Below are 26,712 nucleotides of genomic sequence, written 5' to 3' on the forward strand. Positions count from 1 at the left end.
TCTTGAATTTCAAATGTTTTGTTCTCTATGAACAATTCTGCCTGAAGAGGACAGTTATATACCGTTGAAAGTACTTGCAAAATAAATTATTTTTACACAATGCCAACAGAGAGTGGTATAAATTATCTTTTTCTAAGTTAAATGAATGTTAACATTTTCAACTTGGGTGTGGACAGTGAAAGTGGAATAATTCACCTTTTGACTGTCCACACTCGAGAATGGCCTGTTAACTAGGTCAAAAATGTTAGTAATCTTTTTAAAATGCTGTTAAAGGAGCATTAAGTAACTTAGTTGAGTGGCTAGTTCATCATATTTAGTAATAAATAAATGAGGAACAAAGAGTGTAGATTGCTTACTAATAATAATTATTAAAATATTATACGTAATAGTATTTTTGCCAATTACAATTGTTAATTTTTTTCCCTAGTTATATCTAGTTTTTACTAACATTGTATTTTAATGGTGAGAAATTTTTAGTACTGTTTCTTACTACTAGATATTAAGTACAGAGTTTTTAGTGAATACTATTGATGTCAACTGCATTCCCTACATCTACGAGGCGTGTTTTTAAAGTATCGTTTTAATATAACGCTGCTGGAGTGCTGCAGTCGGCACTTAGTGCATGCGCGCTGTGTACTTACATCTGTTGGGAAGCCACAAACGCCATTACGGAGCCAATCGACTGTGTTTACTGTTGTTTGCGTATTATTGAAATGCCGCCGCTCATTGAGAATCCCGCCGACTGCGAAGTGCGTGCCATTATTCGTTTTCTCAGTGCTAAAGGCTCGAAAGCGGCTGAAATTCATTGCCAAATCAGTGAAGTTTATGGTGAAAGCGTTATGAGTGATGGAATGGTACGAAAATGGGTTAGGGCCTTTAGTAATGGCCGCACAAACATTCACGATGAGGAACGAAGTGGGCGACCTTCAGTCATTATCGACGATTTGATTGAAAAAGTGGACTGTAGACAGTCCTCTTTTTCAATTGTGAATCGTCTGTTCTCTTTCACTAGAGTGAAAGAGAACAGACATCTGGCAGGGCAGCGCCATAACAATCACGACGAAGTCAAAACGACCGTTCTGCAGTGGTTGTCTCATCAGGCGGCAACATTCTTTGAGGATGGAATACAAAAGCTGGTCCCACGATACGATAAGTGTCTCAATATTAATGGGAATTATGTAGAAAAGTAGTGTAAAATATGGGCTTTCACATAAATAAAAGTTTTGTTAAAAATGTTTGCTTGTTTTTTTATATTTCAAAACGGTACTTACTTTAAAAACACGCCTCGTAGTTAATTGTAGATTTAACTAAGATCTTTCATTAATCATAATTTTGCCTAGTTAGTTTGGATTCTAACAGATTTTGGGTTTGACTGTAATATGCATGTATGTATGTATGACTTTAATGTTAAAGTATATTATTATTATATCATTCATTTATCATTTTAAAATACACAAGAAAATTTGTTTATTTATAAAAGTCAAATTTTTTTTAATACTTCTACAGGTGGATTTGCTCTTGTATTTCTTGTGAAGGCTACCAATAATGTGAAATATGCACTTAAGCGCATGTTTGTGAACAATGAACATGACTTGAATGTTTGTAAGAGAGAGATACAAATAGCAGTAAGTATTATTTTTAGTATTCAATTAGATTAAATTATTAATTATCAGAATAGTAAAACAACTAACACATAATTATTGACCATTCTTCTATGACAAAGTGATAGTAATGTTTTCTATTATTCATTGTAGCATTGTGCAACAGAAAAGTGTTTTTATTTTTTCTTCTTTTCATGATATGTAACATGTGTTAGCATTTCACTACTATTCAAGTAGTTAGTAATAGAGTTCTTTAGTATTTTTTTAATTCACATCTTCCCAATATTTGTATTCTTGATGATTGAAAATATTGATTTTGTGCAGTATTGGTGTAAGAACAGTACACAAGATCTAAGATTTAGGCTATATGAGGAAGTCATTCAAATTTATTTTGGCTAAACATGCTAAACATGGCTTTAATAATATGGAGCTTTGCATTATCTTTATGTAAATGATTATATGTTTCATTAAGTTCAGGATATTTATCTGAGTGTAGAGTTGCCATAAGTTTAAAATTGAAATTGGGACATTGTAAATAAAGTAACATTGTGTAGTTGCAGAAAGGGGAAGCTAAGTTTGGAACAAGGGGTGAAAGCTCATACATGGGTGCAACTGGTACTGAGACAGACTCAATGGTTACAACAAACTGTTTATTTGTCATAAAAGGAGCTTAGAAGACTTCTGCAATCTTGGAAGTTCAACATCTGTAATGGCATCTGGGATTTTTTTCAACATAGTCGCAAATGAAGGGAGTGTCCTTGGTTAGTGAGTGATTTTTCCTTTGATGTTTTGATGGCTCCGAGGTGATGTGGTCAAATTCTGGTGATGGGAAGATGCTGATTCAAGGAAGTGAGATGAAGACAGGCACAAGACACTCACACAATAAATGATCCAACCTTTGGAATATTCAGGAGGAGTAGTTGTTGCATCCTTGAATTTCAGGGTTTTTTATCATTTTCTGTCCTGATTTTTCATTCTGATTTTTTTCCTTGTTCTCACTTTTTAAGTGATTACTCACCCTTTGCTAAGTGTAATGGGATTTTTAACTTACTCAGAGAGGTCAAAATTGATGTTTCATCTGATCCCAACTGAAGATGGTTGAATCTTATAACTTAAATTCTTATATTGTTTATATGTTCATGTTGTGTTTTTCATACAAAAAAAAATTCTCTCTCTCTCTCTCTCTCTCTCTTTGTTTTATTAAAAAATATTTAACATGAATTTTAATGGGAGGTTCAGACCCTTCCCAGACTCTCACTATTGTAGTAAAATTTGATGGATACCTGGCATTAGATAGGCAGTAGCAATATCCATTCTGGAAAATAAGTAACTAATTCTAATTAAACTAATTTTATTGACAACAATTATTGAGTATTTTTTATTATTTATTGAACTAATCATATTTGACTTTCATATTTCAACTAAGATTTTGCTAGAAAACCCAGCTTCTCCCATTGGGGATATGGCTGAACCTATGATGGACATAATTAAAATTAAAGATCCTCTTAGTCCCACAGAGTGGAGACTAAAAAAAATAGATAAAAAATAGAAGCTAGACTATGCCCTGACGTAATCATCGATCTATCATCATGAAACCATCAATAATTTTGAAGTCACCATATAGCACTACACAGATAGAAGGATCATGTTATTTACAATCCAACTAGGACACATTTCAGAACCAGTGAAAATGGGGCCCCAAAATTGATTGAACTTCAGTTAATTTTTAAAAATTTGATTTATTGATCTATAAATTGATCATGATATATTGATGTGTTAATAAAATTACTTTATTTCAAGATTGGTTTTACAATCAAATATTAAAAACAGGCAATACCAGAGTCAGTTCCTGGAAATTAAGGATGTCTGATCACCCGAACACAGGGCCAACAGAATATGATATATGCACCACAGATTACTAAAGGCGTGCATGTACGGACAGGTGGAGTATGCATGCATAACATCTGCAGACACCTACTCAAGCAATTTTTGATTTTTTAAAATATAAATCAGAATATTTCTGTTAGAAATGGACAAATCAAGACATTCTGGAAAAAAATTTTCATTTGGGACAAAGTGTTTCAAATTGGATGATTCCAAAAAAATCAAGATGTATGGCAACTCTACCTGAATGTAATTATCCAAATTAGTCACATGTGTTATAATGTGATTGACTTATGGTTTGATATAACATACTGAGAATAATTATCTCAGAAATATTATGCAAAATGATAAAACCATAATTATTCTGAGTATTGACAGAAAAGTAATACCAAAACCATTTATTTTGTTTTGATATTCTGCAAGTCCAAAGTTGTAGTTAGCAGTATCACATTTGGAATCATGTTTCTAAAAACTTCAAAATTATGATAATGGTTTTAAATGTTTAAAGGTTGAGTTACATAGTTGACAGATTACCAGTTGTAAACCTAAATTAAAGTTAAACTATGTGTTAGCTATCTCTTATATTCATGTAAAAATGCAACTTCTATGGTTCTGCAATTCTAGAATTTCTCATTTCTAGAGTTAATTAATTTTAAGCATAAAATCATTTTAGAGAGTTAAGTTTTTTGTCATATCATTGTCTTCGCTGGTGGCGACTTCACAAGCTCATATTTAGAAAATGGCAGAACTGTAAATAAAAAATACTGAATGTTGTAATTTTAGCAGTTTTGAAAAAGAATTATATACTTCTCAATTAACTTCAATAATAAAATATTTTAATATCAATTAAAACATTAGTACAATGTTAATTATACGTAATGTTTTTTAGTTACCTTCCAAGACAACTGACAAAAATTTTAATTTTAAATGTTTCTTAAAATAAATTATAAAATATTTAAAAATAATAATGTATGAAATTTCTGCTGTTACAAATATTTTAACACAGATCTAGGTTTTTCGGGGTCTAAGGCTTATTGAAGTTCAATGGGGTCTCATTTTTTTTGTTAGATTAAGAATCTTTAAATTGGATTTAAAATTCATTTTTAATAACATCAAAATCAATGTTGAAATATATTTATGAAATGGTGTTGAATGACAAACTTTATATCGATAAGTGCTCATTGTTAATGAAAAAGTACTAAAAATTTATGGTGATAATTCAATTTTTGTGGGCCCTTGACACTTGGGGGCCCAGGGCTTAAGCCCTATTAGTCCCTATGTAGATCTGCCCCTGCATGTGTGTGTGAGTAAATTTAAAAATTCAATTATAAAAATAAACAGTAATTTAAAAATAATAATTGTGTCTCCACTTTTTAATATATGTGTATTTTTCTTTTTGTATGGATAAAAAAGCACATCATCTAATTCTATTTTCATTTATACTTAAAAGTGTGTGTCTGATTTAGCCGAAATTTAAAATTTACAAAATATTTTACAATTAGGAACATACAATATTGAGAAACTTAATATGTAAATTTATGAATTTTTTATTATTAATTAATGAACCGGTATCAGTTACTTAAAAAAAGTTATGAAGTTTCAATGAATCAATTTTTCTTAACATTTCTGTTTATAATTAAAAAAAATTATCGTAAATAATAACAATAAAATGTTATAAGTATAATAAGAACAAAGCAATTTTAAAGGAAATAACAGCTTTCAATTATATTATATCATTTTAGAAGCAAATTAGATAGTAATTTTTATTTAATATTCTTACTGAAATTTGTAAGTTCAATAGATTTATATGTTTGTAATTTACATTTTAATTTATTTGCAGAATAATAAAAGGAAATAATAATTTAATTTGAAATTTTAAATAGCTCACTTCAGCTCACTTTAAAACTCTAATAATAATGTTCTTAATTTTAAAGCATTATTAAGTTATTTAGTTTAGCTAAATAGCTCTATATTTAAATATTACTGTAAAACTGTGCAATAATATATTTTTATATTTAGAAGAAACATTAATTAATTTATTCTGATAAACTTTGTCTATTAAAACTATATAATTAATGTTTATTTCTTTAACTTAGAATAAATAAATTCACAAATATCAGTGCAATGATGTGCTCCTAAAAAAAGCTTCATTAAAATCAAAAACATTTATACTTGAAATAGAGTTTGAATTGCTAATTTAATAAACTAAATTTCATAATAATATATTTGGCTATTAAATCAGCATAATATATTAAGTATTTGTTGAAAATACTAATACTGCGTACTTTTTTCAGAATATTTTCAGAAAAGTATCTTTTTTGTAGATCTAACAATGATCAATTTCTAATCTGTAGTTTATTTTAATTCCAAATTACATCAAACTTTCAATTATCCACGTGTGGATTATTACAATATTCATGCATTTTGCAGATTATTCATACATTGTCAAAATATTTTGTCTATCTTATCCATGCACAGTGTAACAAATAGGAAGTTGTATACACATTAGTGGGCAAGCAGTAGGCTTTCAAGATCAGCTGACTCCAAGAAACAGTCTAAAATGTCCACAGGAATTGACTTAAATTTATAAATGAAACTTTAGAAATTTATTGATAAGTGCGGTTTTTTTTTTCAACATACATTTTATGTATTATAAACAGTAGATTTGAAAAAAATATCTTGCTAGTCCTAAAATCAAATTACAGTAATTTGAAAAAAAAAAAAAAAAATGTAAGAATTATACATAGAAATGTAATATTTAAATTTCTTCATGATATTTTTGAAAATAGAAATTACATTTTTTTTTTTTTTGACTAAATATACAGGGTAATTAAAAAGTCACAGAAATTTTTAAAAAGTAATAACTCACAAACTATTTACAGTAAGATGATGCAGTTTTCACAGAAATGCTTAAAAAGAAGTGGGATTTTTTTTAGGTTCAATAAAAATTTTTGTACCAAAATAGTTAATTTCTTGCCATTAGATGGTGCTTGATAAGATTACATAATTTGTGTAGTTGTTACTAGAGCTTACACGAAGAACATTTTTATTTCTTTATTCTTATTTTAACAAATTTACAAATGTTCAATGTGGTGCCCATCATTCATAAGCACAGCTGTTAGACAATGTATGACACTATGAACAGCATTAAAGAGTATTTCAGTTGGCATTAAAACTCTTTAATGCTGAACATGGCTAATGAAGTTATCTGATGTCTGTACACCTTTGACTTCAAGTAGCCTCGTAACCAAAGGTCATAACTTTTTTCCAAATGAGGTCTGGAGACCTCATTTGGAAAAAAGTGACTGAAGCATGGTTCTCTCTAAAGGTTATGTTATAAGCAGTTGTTTGACAGGAGCAGCAATGTGTGGAGGTGCTCCATCCTGCATGAATGTTATACGGTTGAGTGCTTGCCTACTTTCAATTTCCTACAGTGCCATCTAATGGCAAGAAATGTAACTATTTTGATACTAAAATTTTTATTACACCTAAAAATATCCTGCTTCTTTCTAAGCATTTCTGTGAAAACCGCATCATCTTACTGTAAATGGTTTGTGAGTTATTAATTTTTAAAAATTTTTGTGAGTTTTGAATCACCCTGTCACATTTCAGCTTATGTAATTTGGGGCTCTCACTTGCATTGCATTATATGGAGTTGAGCTGTATTGAACTGTATATATATACTTGTAGTTCATTTAAAATTCCCTGAATAGTTTTTTTATAGTTTAGTGGGCTATTTTGGATTATTAGTGTTTGCCAGTTTCAGTGCACATCCATTCACTAATTAGTACAGATAATTGGGAGTTTGATGTAATTAGCTTATAAAATAAGACTGTTAAGAAAGTTATTGAACTAACTGTTTGTTAAATTATTTTAGTATTTATAATTTTTATTTTTCTTATGACTATTTAATTTCTAATCAATACATATATATTTTTTTAACATTGACAGAGTAGTTTGAGTGGTCATAAAAATATAATTGGTTATGTTGATTCAAGTATTAGTCATGTACGAGATGGTGTTTATGAAGTATTATTATTGATGCATTATTGTAGAGGTAAGAAAATATCTTCATTTTGAATTGAAATAACTATTTAAAATTTAAAATTTGATCATTTTACATTAATTTAGTAGTTGAAATCATGTATGTCAAATTTTTCAATAACTCTTTTGGGTTTTTTTTGTTAACTTGCACTTCTGTTATAATCAACACAATATTTAAATATTTATTTTCTCTCTGATTTGCCATATTTAAAAAAATGTGGACTTCAATTGTTTTATGTTTTTGTCTACTCTTTTCATCTCTCTCTCACACTCACACATGCACACGTGTGTGTATATATATGTATAAGCTACTTAGCTTAAAATCCACAAGTTCAATACTTAGTACTTGGCTTAGAAATGCTGTACCATGAATCAACAATAATTTGTCAAAAGTTTTGTTATGACTAGTCTGTATTGGAAATAAGGAGGCAAAGTCCATTGAATGGGAGGAGGATGAAGTATGTTTATAATTATGTATTACCATATTTTATGGACTATAAGACGCACCTTAATTTTTAAGCAATTTTTTAAAAAAATACCTACAAGACGCTATGGACTATAAGACGCACCTGAATTTTGGAGGCAATTTTTCGAAGAAAAAAGTGCATCTTATAGTCCGTAAAATACGATATGTATAAAAATGATTAGATCACCAAATGAAAATATAATCTATTAAAATGAGAAATAACTACTGTCTATCAGCATTAACACTGATAGACAATAGTTTTTTCTTGTTTTAATGAATTATGTGTTATGACTAATAATCATAGTGAATAGGTCTGTGTAAAAAATTATAATCAGGATCAAACATTTCCTAGTTCATATGTTGTAGAGTTCTGAACTTTTTATTTATTATTGAATCCAATTGATTAGAAGATTTTATCATCCTCGTTAACACACATATGACATTACAGATAAGGAATTCATTTTATTAAGAACTATTCTTTCCAGTAAGAAATTATAAGCAGAACAATAGCTATAAATTCCCACTGTTGTTCATCTGCTGTCTGTCCTTCTTAATTTCAAGAACAGAATTAGATAGATAGAATTAGATAGAACACAATAAAAAAAATGAAGAACAGATATAGAAAACTTAGGGGTAGGAGATCCCAATTAATTATATGAATTCTGGTTTGCACCAGAAGTCATGTTATTTCAATTCAAAAGTTTTCCCCCTGAATGAAGTTGTATAGATGACCTGCATGATGATGATGATATCAGGAAAAGTATGATACACAGGGGAAAGACATATATTTTCTCCACCTCAAATTAGTATTTTAAATTAAATAAATTAAAAAATATTAAAAATTAAAGCCCAGCATTCTGACAATGTCACAATAAAATAATTGCTCATATATCTTAAAAGTGTTTTACTATTCACTAATATTGAAAATTTGATTAAATTGAAAAAAATTAAGTAAAATGTAGTGATGGGACAATTAATGGGAATTGGAGAAATCACACATTTTCCAGGTATTGGAATCAGAATTAAGAAAATCTTGTCACAATTTCTGATTCTTAGAAACGATTCTTCCACATTTTATAAGAAAATTAATTATTTGTTTCAGTCAAAGATTAAAAATTTCTTAAATTATGATATTAAATAACAATTAAATATTTATTTATTGGAAACTTTAATGTCAACAAAGCTGAGAGTATGCAATGCCCCATACATGAGGTGATGACAGTCACATTGGACGTTCCTTTCATGTAGTCAGAGGTGATGAGAGATTGCACTTGGTCAGTACTGACTGTCTCCATTTTAGAGGAGATAGGTTGACTTTAGGGTTGCCATTCAGTCGGCATTGGGCCGGCTTGACCAGCAATTTGTATTCTGTATATCTATATATTAAAAGCAAAATGTTCTATCACTGCCATACACAAATAACGTAAATTTAAAAATTGATTTATAATTTGAAAATTTCAAAACAACTTTTAAACAGTTTTTAAAACATTGTTTAAATCTAAACTGTTTAATTGAGAGTTAACCAATTTTTGAATGATTTCAAAAATTTGTTAACTTTCAATGATAATTTGGTTATCTCTCGATGTCTCATTATATCATTTGACAAACCTCATTTAATATTAAATATGATGAAGTTAAATCATTTACAAGACATGCCTATTGTGAGAAGTGTGAAAAAAGTGCACTCCTCTGGTCATTGCATCAGCCAATGAAGCAGTTTCCAAAGATGGTGACCCTACATGACCTGATGGAATAGTTTGTTGAGTAAAAGAGAATTAGTTGTGATTTCTTTGAGGGTGGTGTTGCAATAAAAATTTATTTTGTAGTACACAATAAAAGCATGCATATCCATGCATAAATGGAGAATTTTCACATTTCTTTCAAAAGGTTAATTCTGCATTTTCTGATCATTTTTCATTCTTAAACTTGATGTTTAATGATTAATTAATGTACCGTGCTTGTAACGTAAATCTAGTTTTTCTAAACTAAAATAAACTTTAGAAATTATTCAAAAGAATCTAAATTGGGAGTTTCCGGCAGAATCAAGAGAAGTTTTGATATAGTCCCATCACTAGTAAAATGAGAAACAATTTTATGAATAAACAACTTTAAAATTTATTGGGCTGCGATGTTCAAATTGCAGATTTATAAGTTCTCGTTGGCGTCCATCTGTTGTCTGTTTGTCTTTCTTTAATGTCAAGAATGGAGTTAGATAGATGAAAGTGAAGACCAGATATGGAAAGCTTATGGGCAGGAGGTCCTGATTAACTATAGTAACTTCTGGTTTGGACCAGAAAGCTCTTTATTTCAATTCAAAAATTTTCTCTAGAACAGAGTTAGATAGATGACTGATATGACTGTGTTGTTAACAGGAAAAGTATGATGTTCAAGGACAAGATACTATTAAAATCTAGAGCATATATTTTAAATGAAATTAATTAAAAATATGATTAAAAATTGCAGCCTGGCTTTCTGATGATGTCACAATAAATAACTGCTTGTTTCTATTTAGGATTAAAATTAATACGAGGGCTATTTTTTAAATAAGGTCCGTTTTTTAATAAGAAGAAAAATACTGTAAATATCGTTAAAATATATTTTTTTCTATATTCTACATACTTTTATCTACTTTTCTACATCATTTCCATTTTGTTTAAACATTTGTCATACCGCTCAACAATTTTTTTTAATTCCGACTTCAAAGAAATCTGCCGCCTGTCAAGAAGCCCAATCCACGACTGCAGTTTTCACTTCTCCTTCGTCGTTGAAATGTTGACCACCAAGGAACTCCTTTAAGTATCGAAACAAGTGAAAATCACTGGGTGCAAGGTCTGGACTGTGTGGATGATCGTATCGAGTCAAAATGATAAAGAACTGTTTAATCTTTTTGTTTTGTGATCGTCAGAAAGCAGTCTTGGAACGCACCAAGAAAACAATTTTCGATAATTCAGTTTCTCCGAAACAATGGTATACAAAACTGATCTTGAAATCTGTGGAAATTCAATTGATAACGTTGAAATCGTGAATCGTCGGTCCTCTCGAATTTTGTTATCCACATCACGAACCAAATCTTCAGAAATCATAGAAGGTCGACCAGGGAGTGGCTCACCATGCACATTAACTCGCCCATCCTTGAACATTCTTACCCATTTTCGAACTTTACTGTCACTCATAGCATTATCACCGTAAACTTCACAAATCTGACAGTGAATTTCCGCTGCTGCCAAGTTTCTTGCATTCAAGAATCGAATAACAGATCGTATCTCACAGTCGGCGGGAGACTCAATTTTCTTAAACATTTTAAACTTTTACAGCTCAGCATACAGACAGACGATATGGCTGCAAATGGCGTCAAAATGCGCGCCAAGCTTGCTCGGAGCAGAAGCATATGCATACTGCCGTGATTGCGCATTATTCTCACTTTTATTCACAAACGGACCTTATTTAAAAAATAGCCCTCGTATTTTCACCATTTGCTTTGAGGAGTTATTATTTTGTTTATTGTTGTGTTAAAAATCAAAATGGTTTATATTTACAGATAAGTTTTTGTATTTTAATTAAAAAATTTATCAATAACATTTTCATAATTTTTTTGATTATTTGCTTTAAAATTTAGGTCATGTTTTGCAACTTATGAATGAAAGGCTACATATTGGGTTTTTTGAAGAAGAAATATTGCAAATATTTTGTGATTTATGTGAAGCTGTTTCACGCTTACATCACTGTCAGACTCCAATTATCCATAGAGATTTAAAGGTAATTTTTATAAAATTTTCCTTTAAATAGTTTGAAACTATTATAAATAATAATTAATGTGTTAAAATCTGATAGATATTTGTGATTCAATTTTTTTTTGTGAAATTATTTCTAAATCTAGGACTGTGTACTGTGTGTGTTTGTTAGTTATTCCTTTGGTTTTTCTGTTGAAGAATTTGAACAGTTTATTAAAAAATTTTCTGTATTTACAAAGTATGGCTATCATCAAAAAAGCATGATAGTTGATAGGAACATGCCACTCATTAGGAAGCTTACCCTTCAATTAGGTGCTCACAGAATAAAGCAAACAACGGAAATTAAATATTTAGGCATTATTCTTGACGAGTGACTTAACTTCACACCCCATATCAAATACATCATGGACAAAGCTAAAAAGACTGCCAATGTCCTCATTAGTATTGCTAGGAACGCATGGGGCCTTGGCCCTAACGTTACTAAGCTTATTTACAGGGGTGCAATTCAGCCAGCACTCCTCTATGCCATACAGGTCTGGGGCCACGTAGCCGCCAAAGTCCATTACCACAAAAAACTTATCTGTTCAAAGGATTGTAGCTCTCCACACTTGTAAGGCTTATAGGACCGCACCCACTAGTGCCCTTTTGGTAATGTCAGGATTGACCCCTATCGACTTAGAAACTAAACGCATTATTTGACAGGAAAATCTTGTCACTTTACCTTGGCAAGATTATAGCGACTCGGATGTTGACAAAATGATTAGAGTAGGTAAGATTCCCCCAGTTTGACCTTGATTGATGATATCAAAAAATTCAGCATCAACAAAAATACCCCCCAACTTACGATTACCACCCCTCCCATCAGCTTGCCCCTGACATTTGCTTTGAAGATCCAGGTGATCATCCCATGTTTAGGATTTACACTGATTGTTCCAAGATGGCTGACGATGTGGTGGCTACTTTTGTAGTTTACTCTGACATAGGTTGCAAGCTTCACAATTCATGCTTCCATCTAGATTCACACTGCTCAATAACACAGCTGGAAACTAGCTATTTATATGAGCTTAATTCACATTATGCATAGGAAGGACAAAAGACACTGGTTACACTATCACATTTATTCTGACAGTAGGGTAGCTTTACACAGGATTGTGAAGTCTGACAGTTGCTTAAAACTCGTCCAAAATCTCATACACCACATTCTAAGACACTTAGACAACAACATTAGAATAGATTTCCAATGGGTTCAGGGTCATGCGGGGGTTCTTGGGGGTTCTTTTACCCTAGTTACACCCTCACTCAGCTACTTACAGGACACAGCAACTTTAAGAAATACTTGCATAGATTTAACCTTGGGGTCATCAATCCACAATGCAATTGTGGTATTCAGGACGACCAAACACCACTTCACTTAGTCTTTTGGTGCAATAGGTACAATCACATTAGGGATAGTTTAATGAGAGCTGCTATTCTTGAAGCAATCTGCACCAATTCATTCACACACATACAATGTTCCATCATCTACTCACATTTATATTCCTTAGTGGGGCTCTTGAGAGCACTCACTCCAGGGGCACGGTTAGCAATTAGCTTTTCCTTGCTTTGTTTCAACTGTCAGCATTTAGCTGCCTTTTAACTTGTATTTTAATTCTTTTTTCTGTCTAAATTCGGTTAGTCCTAATTGTTAGTTAGATTAGGGACTCTTAGCTTGGTTTCCAATTAGGATATGATAGGTTAGGTTAAATTAGATTAGAGTTGGTTAGCTTAGTTCTCTGCTTAGGTTCGTTCTAAGTTATGGTAGGTTAGTTTAGTTAGTGAGTGAGTTAATGTTTAAAAACAAATTTATTTATTTATTTTTTTTAATTTTATTAAGTTTTTTTAAATTGGGATCTTGTCTAGTTTGTCATTGTGTTCATTTCCTTTTTGTGCTGTCTGTCTAGCTGTTAAGTAGTATTAAGATTCGCAATTGCGTTCAGTTTTATTAGTATTAAGTAGATAAGAGTATAAGTCTTCCTACTAACAGCCACTTGGCACTAACTTCTACACTTAGCTATTCGTGGCGGCACTCAATTATTGGTGTTCGCTACACTCAGGTTTTCTTTTAGATCCTTTGGGGGACTATGGCCTTGCAGCATAAAAATTGCACACCAACATTAAACATAGAGGGTACTGTAGCCATATGTATGCCGTTCAGAGGGATCCTATCTTTTTCTATTGTCTATCTCCTCTCCCTCCTCCTTCCCCTCTCCTTTCCCTTACTCTCTTTTCTGCCAGCTAAACATTTCATGTACGGCCGATGTCTTTCTTGTATGTATGTATGTATCATCAAAATAGAAGAGAGTTTTATAATTAAATGATTGGATATTATTTTTTGTGTTAATTAAATTGGCAAAAATATAATTATAAATTTTTATTATATGAATCTTTAAGTTTTAAATAAGAATTAAATTAATTTAATGTATTCTAATAAATATTTAAATTAAAAGTGTTCATTAAAAATATTTTTACATCAATTTAATCCATTTATGAAGAAAAGTTATTGAAACTCAAAAGTGTTGTTTTACATGTTTTGAATTTTAATAATTATTACATTTTCTGGAATTTCAATACTTTTAGAATGTATTTAAATATCTGTTAGGATTTACTGCTATAAGGATTATTATAACAATGAATCGTCTTATTATTATTTATTATGAAAACTATATACTTCTAAATTTTATATTTAACAAAATGCAGAATATATATACATACATACATCCTACAGTTTTCAATTCCAAGATAACTCTTCACTTAAAGAAATTCTACATATATTATTGGATAAATGTTTGATAGTTTTGTCTCTTATCTTTAAAATAATTAAATTTTTATAATCATTTCATTATTAGAAAAAAGAATTTAAACTTTTTATAAGTTGGAAAGTTGTCAGACATTTATATTGCATATGCACTAATGACTTAAATCAACTGCCTTATAAATTATTTCTGCCATTCTTATTCACAAAAAAATAATAGCATATCCTTTTTCTCTTTTGTTTGTAACTTTCCTTTCATATATTTCCACTTCCAGCATTTTAACGAGAAATGTGGTGTGTGTACCAAATATAGAAAGTCAAAACAAGCTGCTCACACTGAAAGAAATAAGCAATCAAGAGGAAATTTCTGATTCTGTATATTTTTGAAATTTTACAATACTGAATATGAGTTGTGGATTATTATGAATTTACTATTCATATCTAGCTCACATATCTGTAAGATGAGTCAATGCATCTTGAAGAGAGTCAAATAAAAAACAATCAGAATACATGGAATTATTGTATTTTATTTTTGTTTTAATCTTTGTTACATTATTTTAAAACTATTTTTAACTGCTCAAATTTATAGTAAATTTAAGTAATTAAAATTAATCAGTATGGTTAGAAATCGAATATTTAGTACAGTAGAGCGTCGATAAGTGGAACCAATTGGGGACTGGGGTCCTTCCAGTTAATGATTTGTTCCAGTTTCCGACTTTGTACGAAAAAATACATTAACCTGTCCGATGTTCAAATTTTTCTCCGTTGCGTATCGCTTCCTGTTGAATTTTTCTCCGTTGCGTGTCGCTTCGTGTTGAATTTTCGTCGATTTTAAGCCTAATGAAAATTTTTATAATAATCATCGAGGCTATCGTATTGTTAAAAATTATTTCTGCATTTTGTACAAACAAAATAAATATATTAAAGAATATAAAAAACATGAAAATTCTACTTTAGAAGTAAATTTAGTATCAAAAACATTCGATTCAGCACGACACAGTCCGACTGAAAATCGTTCCACTTTCCGGCTATTCCACTTACCGACGTTCCACTTATCGACGCTCTACTGTATTTGTAAAAGTATTTTCAAAATGTCTTCAGATTTTATCAGATTAAATTCAGTATTTTTAGAACTTTGAAAAATTATAGCAAAAAAAAGTAAGATCTCTCATGTAATAATGAGTTAAATATTTTATTGATTAGAAATATTAATTTGATAATAACAAAGTCATATGAGAATAATCCATAAAATTAACATTTAGATGTAATATACATTTTTTGTGTGTATATATGTGTATGTACAGTGCATATTATGATTTTTCAGTTAGTGTACCGTTTATAGTTTTTAGTAAAATATCTTTTTAGTAAAGAAATTTATGTAGTTTTCAGAACTTTCCAAATTTTTTTTTTTTAATTAAAGGTTGAAAATATATTACTCAGTGATTCAGGTCATTATGTATTATGTGATTTTGGTAGTGCAACAGCAAAAGTATTAAACTCACAACTTCAAGGTGTAAATACAGTAGAAGAAGAAATTCAAAAGTAAGTATTTGTTTTAAATGAATAAAAGCAGATTAAATATTAAATCAATTAATAATAAATAAAATTTTTTACTAATTATTATATATAATAATTATTACCAAATTGACATATTTATCAATTATAGATATTTCTGTTTTTACCAAAATTTATCTTCATTTTAAGTTATAGAAATATTAGATTCTCATTTAATTAATTTATGATAAAAAAGTGTTAATGCCAGTATTCCTAAAAATAACATTATTACAACTACATATAATCTTTCATTTAACATGTTCTAATGTAGAAAATTAAGCATTTACTCTTCACTTTCTCTGAAAAGTCTTGAAAAAAGGTTATCTTATTTTGTTCTTTATTAACATCTGAAGAGAAAGTATGTAAAGCAGATTTTAAAAAGTACTCAGTATGATAATATGGCACACTTTATGGTGCTACTTCTGTTTAATAGTCAACCTGGAAATAAGGTTGGCAGCATTCAATTGACAAAAATGTCTGAAACATAGGAGGCAATGATCACATGATACTTGGGCTAATGACTCACAAGAACCTGTTGTAGTGATCCTTGATAGTTGGCCTATGTACTGTACAAGTCACAATCAGAATAATTGAGCCAGTTTCAGAACTTTGATTTTACCTTGTATTAGATGTCAAAATGTTGGGCTAAATTTTCCAGTAATTGACATTCAGGTTATGTTTTATAACATTTATCTTTTTTCTTTCTTTATAGAATCTGTAATTAAGTCAATTATAGATTTTACAAAGAAAACTGTTTTATACTTAGTAATATTTTTCTTTATTATAGATATACAACATTATCCTATAGAGCACCGGAGATGGTAGATTTATATAATGGAAAACCTATAACTACTAAAGCTGATATTTGGGTAAATTTCTTTGAATAATTTAAATTTACTAATAATTTTCTGTAATAGCTTTAAACATTGATAAATGAATTGAACTACTTTGTTTTGAAACATATTACTATAATTTTTATAGTTGTTACTCAGTTTGATTTAGTTTACATTAACAGAATTAGATTAGTTTAATTAAAATATTATATTCATTTATTGTTAATATAACACACATTACACTTGTTAAATAAAAAAAATAATATAAAATAGTATTCTCAGAAGAGAGTTAAATGCAAAACACAGTCAAAGCAATAAACACACATGTCATTCTAGTACTTACATATTCTTTTGGACTCGCACAGATCTTGTGCAACTCCAAAGGAAAACAAGAACAACACTTACTAAGCATAAACAACATCATCCTAAATCTGCCACAGAAAGATTAATCCTTCCATATAAAGAAGGTGGATGTAGCCTGATAGACACAGTTAACCTTCACTACAAACAAATATAGTCACTGTGAGAGTTTTTCTACAAAAAACAAGAAACATCACAGTTACATAAAGCAGTAACTCTAGCAGACTTGAATAACACACCATTAAACTTACACTCACATCATATGGACATGACACAACATATAAAAAGCATAGACACCGTTAAGCAATCATAGGCTCAAAAGGCACTCCATGGCAGGCATCCTTACGACCTGGCCCAGGATTTTGTTGACAAAACTGCGTCAAACAGCTGGTTAGCTCGGGGATTCCTCTTTGGGGAGACGGAAGGATTCATGATCGCCATACAGGATCAGGTCATAAATACTAAAAACTACAGAAAACACATACTCAAAGATACAACACTCACAAATGACACATGCAGAAAATGTCACGTCATGCCAGAAACTATACAACACATCACCTCTGGTTGCAAGTTCTTGGCACAGACAGATTATTTACACAGACATAATCAAGTAGCAAATATAATACACCAAGAGCTTGCAAAGAAACACAAATTAGTAGATATCCACAAACCATATTACAAATACATTCCACAGATAGTATTGGAAAACAACATGCACAAAATGTACTATGACAGGGCCATAATCACAGATAAAACAATTTACCACAACAGACCAGACATCACACTTATTGACAAACACAATAAAATCACATACATTATAGACATATCCATTCCAAACACTCACAATATACAAAACACATGCACTGAAAAAGTCAGCAAGTATACAGTACTTGCCCAGGAAATAAGGCATCTGTGGAGGATGGATAGGGTGCTTATTGTACCTGTTGTTCTCTTTTCTACAGGTGTGATACCACACACACTACACAAAAGCCTGGGACATTACAATTGAATAGAAATACATTCATCACACTACAGAAGGTCACTATATTGAATACATGCCATATTGTTAGGAAATTCCTGAATACAGACACTGACTCTGACATACATACTTTATTTTAGTTTTGTTTTGGTTGCTATGCCTTTGGTCCAGCATAGTACACAGCCACCATTGTCAACCGAGTATAACCCACTAAACCCAATAATAATAATATATTGTTTGTTCCATTGCATATTTATAAAGGTTATTTATCAGTTTTTTTTAAAAATGACTTTGTTCTGTGGGTACACAATTAATTTAAAAAATTTTTTACAGGCCATGGGGTGTTTGTTGTACAAATTATGTTTTTTCAATTTACCATTTGGTGAAAGTGCATTGGCTATCCAAAGTGGTAACTTTACCATTCCAGATAATTCTAAATATTCTAAACATATGCATTCCTTAATTCGTAAGTACAGGTTTTGAATAATATAAACTAAACAGATAAAAATAATTGAAAAAAAAAATTTTTTTTTGAAAGGTTATATGTTGGAGCCTGATGCAGACAGAAGACCAGATATTTTTCAAGTTTCTTTTGTAGCATTTACAATAGCAGGAAAGGAGTGTCCTGTACCAAATTTAAAGGTGTAGTTTTATAGAAAAAAATTTTAACCTAATTTATTAAATAAATATTAATGCAGTTTAATCTTTATAGAGATACATTTATACAGTTTAGATGATGATTATATTTTGAATTGAAATATTTAAAGAATATGAAAATTTATACAGTGCACATTCAATATTCTAGTCCTTTAACCTGCAATCACATGCAGTAGTGGAGATTTTATACAGCTATTACTTATTTTGTGGGCATTTTTACCAAATTAAGTTCTTAGCTTTGCTTTGATATCCTCATGCTAGCTGTCCATCTGTGAAAAATTTCAATCAAAAAAGTTTTTTGTTTATCACAGGCTCTCAGAAAATCACTGCCTTATCCATGTGATCACATACAAATTTTCTTATTTTCACATGATTGTATGCATAACATGGTAATTTTTCTCACTGATGACATTTTCAGTGACCTGATGCCTTCAGAAATGTTGAGGACTACTCTCATGATTGCTGCAAGAGATAGGCATGACATCATGGATTGTCAGCTATGCATGACCTAATGATATGTGTCTGCTATGACCACAAAAGTTGCAATGACCACAAGTGCTTGTCTTCATACCATAGCCTGAGATGATAAATCCCAAACCATTTCAACTTTTAAAGGTCATATTTTGTGTGCAAAAAATACAGAAAAATGATTTTCTGGTCTGTTTGAGAAACACCTCAGCCCTCCCATCATTTATGAGAAACAAGTTCAGCTGGAAATTAGCCCATGCTATTACAATGTTTGAAGGACTCCCTATGGGAGTCTTGTCAAGGATATTATTCTGTACTCTGTAAACCAAAGTGACATCTTGTAAAGTAAACAATGTATAACGTTTAAATTTGACACATGCAGAGAAGACATATTACAGGATTTTACAGAACATCAAATTCAAGGAACAAATTGTGCGCCAGTGTAATTATGATGAGAAATCAACAGAATATTACCAGGTTATGCATATGATCCCGTAAAAAGAAAAACTGAATATGAATACAAGTTAGAAGACATAGATAAATAATATATAGCATTTAAATTATAATAATTATTTAATTATAAAAAATTACATCTATTTCAAATTCTGTTTCCTTATTCAGTTTTTTCCTATTTATAACATACTTGATATTCTACAGAATTCACCCATTCCAGATATTGCATCCCTTCCAGTACCAAATATTGAAAGTGAGTCAAAGAAAGCAATTTCAAAACCACAGAGGTGAGATTTACAATAATAATAATAATAATAATAGTCTAAAATTAAAAACTTAAATTATAAATTAAATTGCTAGGCTAATTACAACACCAATTGTGGAAGGAACATCAGTTGCGCCTCGGCAGCGGCCAAAGGGCTCTCAACCTCCAACAGTTGGGGGTTTACCTCTTTTATCACAGGCAAGTTTAACTCCAAGTAAACGCTTAACACCTACTCCAACTACACCCCAGGGTGAGGATTGATTTTTTTTTTTTCCTTTAAGATTTTAAATATAAAAATTAAATATGAAGTTAAAGAATATTAAAAAACTGAAAAATGTATAGTTACTGTATACACACACACACACAGTTCCTTCACTAAATAAAAATATTTAAGAAGATTTTTCATAGTTTGTAATAGTTGTGAAAGAGTTCTTTATCTAGATAAAAAAAATTATTTTATGTGGCAGTTAATGCTGATAAAATTTAGTCAATACGATTAGTATTATTATTATAAGAATTTTTAATTCAGAATTTTTTTTATTAAAAACAAACAATAGCCAAGTAATTGCAGTTAAATTTTGAAGCAGTTTTTAAAACCTAGAAAATGATTAACCATGCATATATTCTCTGAATCTAGTGTCATCTAAACACTTTTTTCACTAAATTAAGATTAAAATTTAATGCCTTGTTTTCAGAAACATTTTTAGCATTCATATTGGTGTTCCAACAGAATTAAACAATATACTTGTAGAATCATTTTGCTGGTACTGTACATTCACAGATTTTTTAATGCTCATTCAAATGTATACTTTAAAAAAATTTATTGTCAATCTAAATGTAGGGAAAAGACAATTCTTTTCAGATGCATCTTGTAAAATAATGACTGTTTTAGAAAAATTTTTTTATATTAGTAATGTAGCAATAATATCTCAAAAACTACATCAATAAAGAAATCTAATTGACAAAAAGCACAAGGTATAGGATAAAACAAAATTTTTATTACATGTTAATCAGTATGTATGTATATAATTACTAAAGCATCCCAAAAAGTCTATGTATAATGACTTAAAATAGTAATTTTCGAATAAATGTTCAAAAAGGGTTAAAAAGACTTTACTTCAATTCTACAAATATTTCATTTAAATATTTAATGAAGATAAACTGTTTTTCACACTCCTATTATTTCTTTTTGAAATGTTCCGATTAAAGTTTATTGTAAGATTAATTAAAATTAGTTACTTTACTGACTTTGAGAAGAAAAATTTAATGAGTTTTTTGAGTCTCTATTTCTACTACTAAAGAAATTTAGAGATACAGTTATTACATTTAGAACTATTACTTAATTCTAATTTTTTAATACTCTTTAAAAAATTAAGAAACTTCATCAGTAAGTTTTCATCCAAATGAGAATTATTATTTTTATTAGACAGTCTGCTCAAAAGGGATCACCATTTATTTTCTCTGTGTTCCAAGACTACACTTTTTCAGCGACCGACCTTTCTTTGTAGGCTACTTGTTGCCGGAAGTTACAAAAAAGTCCTTTTTAAAAACACAAAACACTTCTAATTAAAATTATAAATAATTTGTAAAAAAGGAACTAGTGACATACAGATGTCTTGCTTGCATCCATCCATACCTTCTTGGGGGTGTGACTGCTTTTATCCACTTGAAACTGGCTTGTAAGAAACTTTTTTTTTTTTTAAAAAATCTTTGCAGTAATCTAAAGATCAATTTCTTCTAGAAGAAATGGTGAGAAAATTTAATAGTAAAAGATATGAGAACAATATTAAATAACACTTTTGGTCATCTTTATGCAGTGGCGTAGCGTGAGTGTCAGCCGCCCGGGGCAGAGGAAAATTTCACCGCCCCCTTATTTAGGTATTTTTACAAGATATTATTATTTACTGTGAAATTTTGCCGCCCCCTAAAAGTGCCGCCCGGGGCGGGCTGCCCTTGCCGCCCCACTACGCTACACCACTGTCTTTATGTTCACACTTACCATTTACATTTTTCATTCATCCTCCATCAATTCAAATGATAAATAAGTATATTACAAATGTTAACATAATTCTAATTACAACATTCATACTGTTTTGTAAAATTCCTAATTCTTTATGCAATAATTAGCTTATGTTTAAAAATAAAAGATTGTGATCAAAATGTATAAAATATTATAGTAAAAGTAACATTTAGTTGTTAAATAATTTTAAAAAACTTTCTAAATTTTTTTCGACTTGATTGGTAAGTAGAAAATAGCAGTAACTTTTAATTAAAAGTTTTAAGACATTGTTTAAAATATTTTAGTGTTATCTAATTGCAGAAAATCTTTATTCTTGGATTACAAAAATTTCTTCATCAATTGTCATAGTGTATCTAAACATTTTCTAATTTCTAAGTGTTGTGTTTATGGTATGGTTTATAAATCATTTTAACATGATGATAAAAATTCTAAATGTTGAGCTAAGAAAGCTCAACATTTTTTTCAATACAGTTATTAATGAAATATAGTTTTGATTTTTATTGAAAAAAATAATAATCATGCAAATCAAAATTATTCAAAATTAAATAGTCTAAGTTACTGTACTTAGTAAATAATAGAAAGTGATGGTTGTCTCAGTTTATGAAAGTTGAGTTAGCAGGGTGTTTTCACCGATGACTTTGAAAATGAGAAGGTGGAGACACTACATTAATTTACCACAATCAATTTTCCTAAACTTTAGTAGGTTATAATACTGAAATTGTTATTACAGGAAATAAACTCAAAAAAATTTCACAATAGTACAGTATACAGCAATATAGTCTTCCGAAACTTAGTGAATACAGTAATATAATGTATGGTATCACAAACACTCCCAAATATTGAAACACTCATTTATAATTTCATTATAATTGTTCTAATATTGTCAAGAAAATTTAAATTATTAGACATATTTTTGAAAAATTATAAGAGTTATGCAATGCAAAATCCAAATTAGTGGGAGTTTACTGTAATAAATAAATAATCTAAAATAAATCAATTTTAGTTTATTATTTTTGTAAGCATTGATATTTCTTGTGATCCTATATCTCTGTATAAATATAAACTATTCTTATATGTATATGTAATCCAAATTTTGAAATATAAAAACTGATTAATAATTATCTGGAGGTTGAAATGCAAAGTAGAATTATGAAATCAAATTTATTTTAATTTTATCATTTAAAAGCTATCATCATCAAATCTGTAGAGTAACATAACTATGCATATCATAAAAAATTCAAAAAATTTATAATTCTAAGCATAAACATGCTGTATAAAAAAATTTCTTTTAAATATATGAAAATCACGTGTAATGAAAATATATAAAAATCATATATCAAAAAGTTTATTTCTATATTTTCAATAAATATTCTGATGTATAAAAAGTTATTTTTATAAAGAAGAATGAATTCATTTTTCTTTATTTACAGATGGTGGCTCCAATACTTCTATAACATCTCGTATGACTAATGTCACATCTCAATTACTAACACCTCATCATTCGAAATCTGCTGTACAATCTCCTGCTGGTATAACACCCCCATCTACAAATGTATTAACCAGTCCTGGTGGAGACAGTACTGTTACTCTTACCTCATCTACTTCTGCTCCAGGTTCTTCCACAACTACACCATCACAATCTGCTACTACTCAGATTGGACATGTGGATCTTTTTCCTCCAACCAATTATCAAGATCCATTTTACAGTGATAATAAACAAAACTTACAAGGAAATAATGGTACAATTTCTGTGTCAAATAAAACGGAAAAAGAAAGTACTGCAACATTATTGCAAAATGCAGACCATCTTGTTCATTCAGTTATGTCTGTAACGCCTCCACCTTCTCCAACTCTCAGTCAACATAGTCATCATCGTAGAAATGCCAGTGATACTTCTGCCTTCAATAAGTAAGTATTGCTATAACACTTTATTTATTTTAATTAAAGTTCTAAAGGATTACTATAATGTACATTTATATATAGGAATGTTGCTAAAGAAATCACTCAGTTTTTGACTCCATATGAAACTTCTCAAAACCATTCTAGTTCTTCTAAACCTCAGACTGGTGATTTAAAGTCCAGTCAATGGAATCCATTTGAAGATGGTCAAAGCTCAGAAGATCATTTGTTTGGTCAGGAGTTTGATAAAATCAGAAGAGGTTCACAAAGTAGTAAGTAAATGCTTAATGATTCTATAAAATTCTTAAATCTATAATTTCATAATGTAGAGAATTATAAATTTAAGATGGTTTCAGTTATTAAAAAGTTTAGGTCTTATTTCAATCATATCATTATCAAATATGTAGAGTAATGCAAACATTAATATTAAAAAAACACATTAGGTAATATGTATATAATCTAAACACAAACATGTATTGAAATATTTTCACTATAGAATAGTTCCTGAAAAGTTTGTCATTTTTGACATGTAAAGATATAAAGTTATCACAAAGTTCATTTCCATTTTGTCTTGTAGTTCCTAATGTAGATTGAAAAAAATGTGATATACTCAAGATATCCTCATTGCTATCCTCCTTATATTAACAATCTACAACAAAAGAAATATGAATTTGGCATTCTAATCTTGTTGCAGATCTTAAAAACTAATGAAACAAAATGCAAAAGTACGAGGGCTATTTTTTAAATAAGGTCTGTTTGTGAATGAGAGTGAGAAAGATGCGCAATTGCAGCAATGTGCACGAGCATCTGCTTTCAGCATGCTTTGCTTGTGTTTAGATGCCATTTGCAACCGTATCGTCTGTCTGTATGCTGAACTGTAAAAGTTTATAATGTTTAAGAAAATTGAGTCGCCCGCCGACTGTAAGATATGATCTGTTATTTGATTTCAGCACAAAAGATCATGGTAACTGTCTTTTGGGACAGGAAAGGAAGTTTGTTAGTGGATTTTATGCCAAGAGGCACAACAATCAATTCTGATGCTTATTGTGTGACCTCCGCTGTTCCATACAAGACAAGCGGCATGGCCTAATGTCTTCCGGTGGCAGGCGGCAGATTTCTTTGAAGTCGGAATTTTAAAAAATTTTGAGCGGTATAACAAATGTTTGAACAAAAATGGAAATTATGTAGAAAAGTAGATAAAATATATTTTTTCCCATATTTTACATACTTTTATCGATATTTACAGTATTTTTCTTCTTATCAAAAAACGGATCTTATTTAAAAAATACCCTTAGTGGGTAATACATCAAGAGTAATTTTGTTTCATCATTTTTACTATCTTTTCTAGCAAAGATTCACTAAAGAATATTTTATACACAAATTTATCTACAGTAGAGCATCAATTATCCGAATACCAAACAACCGAAACATCGGTTATCCAAAACTGTTCCAGTTGACAAATTCAATTTTCTGCTAGTGCTGTGGTGCTGCAGCACTCTCCTCTTCCCTGCCAACCTAAACTGTAGGCCTACTTTATATCTTACATAAAGTAGTACATTGTATTTGTAAGACATACGATACAAAATATATACAGTACAGTTTTGTGTTTAATATATTTTTTCGCAAATGATCAGTTATCCAAACAACCCCAGTCCCAAATTGTTTCGGATAGTCGATGCTCTACTGTATTTGTAAAACACACAAATTTTGTATTTAATAATTTCTAAATTTTAATTTTCCAAAACTTCATAAAATAAAAATTTTAATTTTTTGATTATTTTAAACTTTAAAAAACAATTATGTAATGCACATTACATAAGACTGACTTGAATAGAAATTAAAAGTTATATAATAATCCTTATATTTGGTGAATTTTAATCAAACAAAGATTTCAGTTTTGGAAAGTTTCTACTAGATATCAATTTTTAGCAAAATGACACAACACATTAATTTCATACTTTATAATTATGATTAAGAAAAAATGAAGGAAATTCAAGATCCTGAGAAGAGAAGTCGGATGGAAATTTTTCTGATTTTGATGGATAAGTAATGACAGAGTGAGTGAGGATATTGTAGGACATTAAGAAACATTATAGAATGAAAGAATTGATGGTGATGTGTTTCATCGAAAAGTATGTAGCGAAGTAGCGATTGGACTGAACAATAAGCAAGGAGAAAGTTGCTTTTTCCATTTGTAATGTATAGCAACTAAGATTTCAAATTATGTTAATTAGTTTTAAAATGATATGCTTATGAATTCTACATCATTCAAGCAGCACTAGTAAACAAAGAGACTGTATGCGAAATATTGTTATATAAATTTTTGAATTTTCCTACTTTAGCATTTGGTTAGTTATCTGAAAAATTTATCTAAAGTATATCAATGTTACAAAATATCTTTAATTTAGGTATTTCTAATGTAAAGAGTAGAGAAAGCCTAGTCATGAGTGCTTCTGATTTGATTGACTCAGACCCATTCGGAGCAGCTCCTTTCAGTTCAGCAAGTAAGAATGTTAAAATTGCAATTGAATTCAGACTCTAAAACTATAGTGAACAAAAAATATATTTAAACTTATTTTTATTAATGAAAGAATTTTAAAAATTATTAAATGTAGGTGTAAAATCAAGTGGAAAAGAAAAAACATTTCAATCTGAGCAGATGTCAACAGCACCTTTAACTGGAACAGGTGAAGTAATTTAGCATAAA

At 29.8% G+C, this 26,712-nt stretch overlaps 1 protein-coding gene across 1 annotated transcript in view; it reads left to right on the forward strand.

The window, feature by feature from the left end:
* LOC136985099 (AP2-associated protein kinase 1-like) overlaps positions 1-26,712 on the forward strand; it is a 66,475-nt gene that overhangs the window by 37,259 nt on the left and 2,504 nt on the right. The window contains exons 3-15 of the mRNA XM_067282302.1: positions 1,507-1,625; positions 7,437-7,542; positions 11,612-11,751; positions 15,938-16,059; positions 16,859-16,940; positions 18,577-18,709; positions 18,782-18,885; positions 20,026-20,108; positions 20,182-20,336; positions 23,537-24,014; positions 24,090-24,277; positions 26,414-26,509; positions 26,621-26,692. Coding sequence (XP_067138403.1) covers positions 1,507-1,625; positions 7,437-7,542; positions 11,612-11,751; positions 15,938-16,059; positions 16,859-16,940; positions 18,577-18,709; positions 18,782-18,885; positions 20,026-20,108; positions 20,182-20,336; positions 23,537-24,014; positions 24,090-24,277; positions 26,414-26,509; positions 26,621-26,692 — 1,878 coding nt within the window. The remainder of the gene's footprint in view (positions 1-1,506; positions 1,626-7,436; positions 7,543-11,611; positions 11,752-15,937; positions 16,060-16,858; positions 16,941-18,576; positions 18,710-18,781; positions 18,886-20,025; positions 20,109-20,181; positions 20,337-23,536; positions 24,015-24,089; positions 24,278-26,413; positions 26,510-26,620; positions 26,693-26,712) is intronic.

Source organism: Centruroides vittatus, unplaced genomic scaffold, assembly GCF_030686945.1.
Source record: "Centruroides vittatus isolate TY-2023 unplaced genomic scaffold, ASM3068694v2 contig_950, whole genome shotgun sequence".
Taxonomy (NCBI): domain Eukaryota; kingdom Metazoa; phylum Arthropoda; class Arachnida; order Scorpiones; family Buthidae; genus Centruroides; species Centruroides vittatus.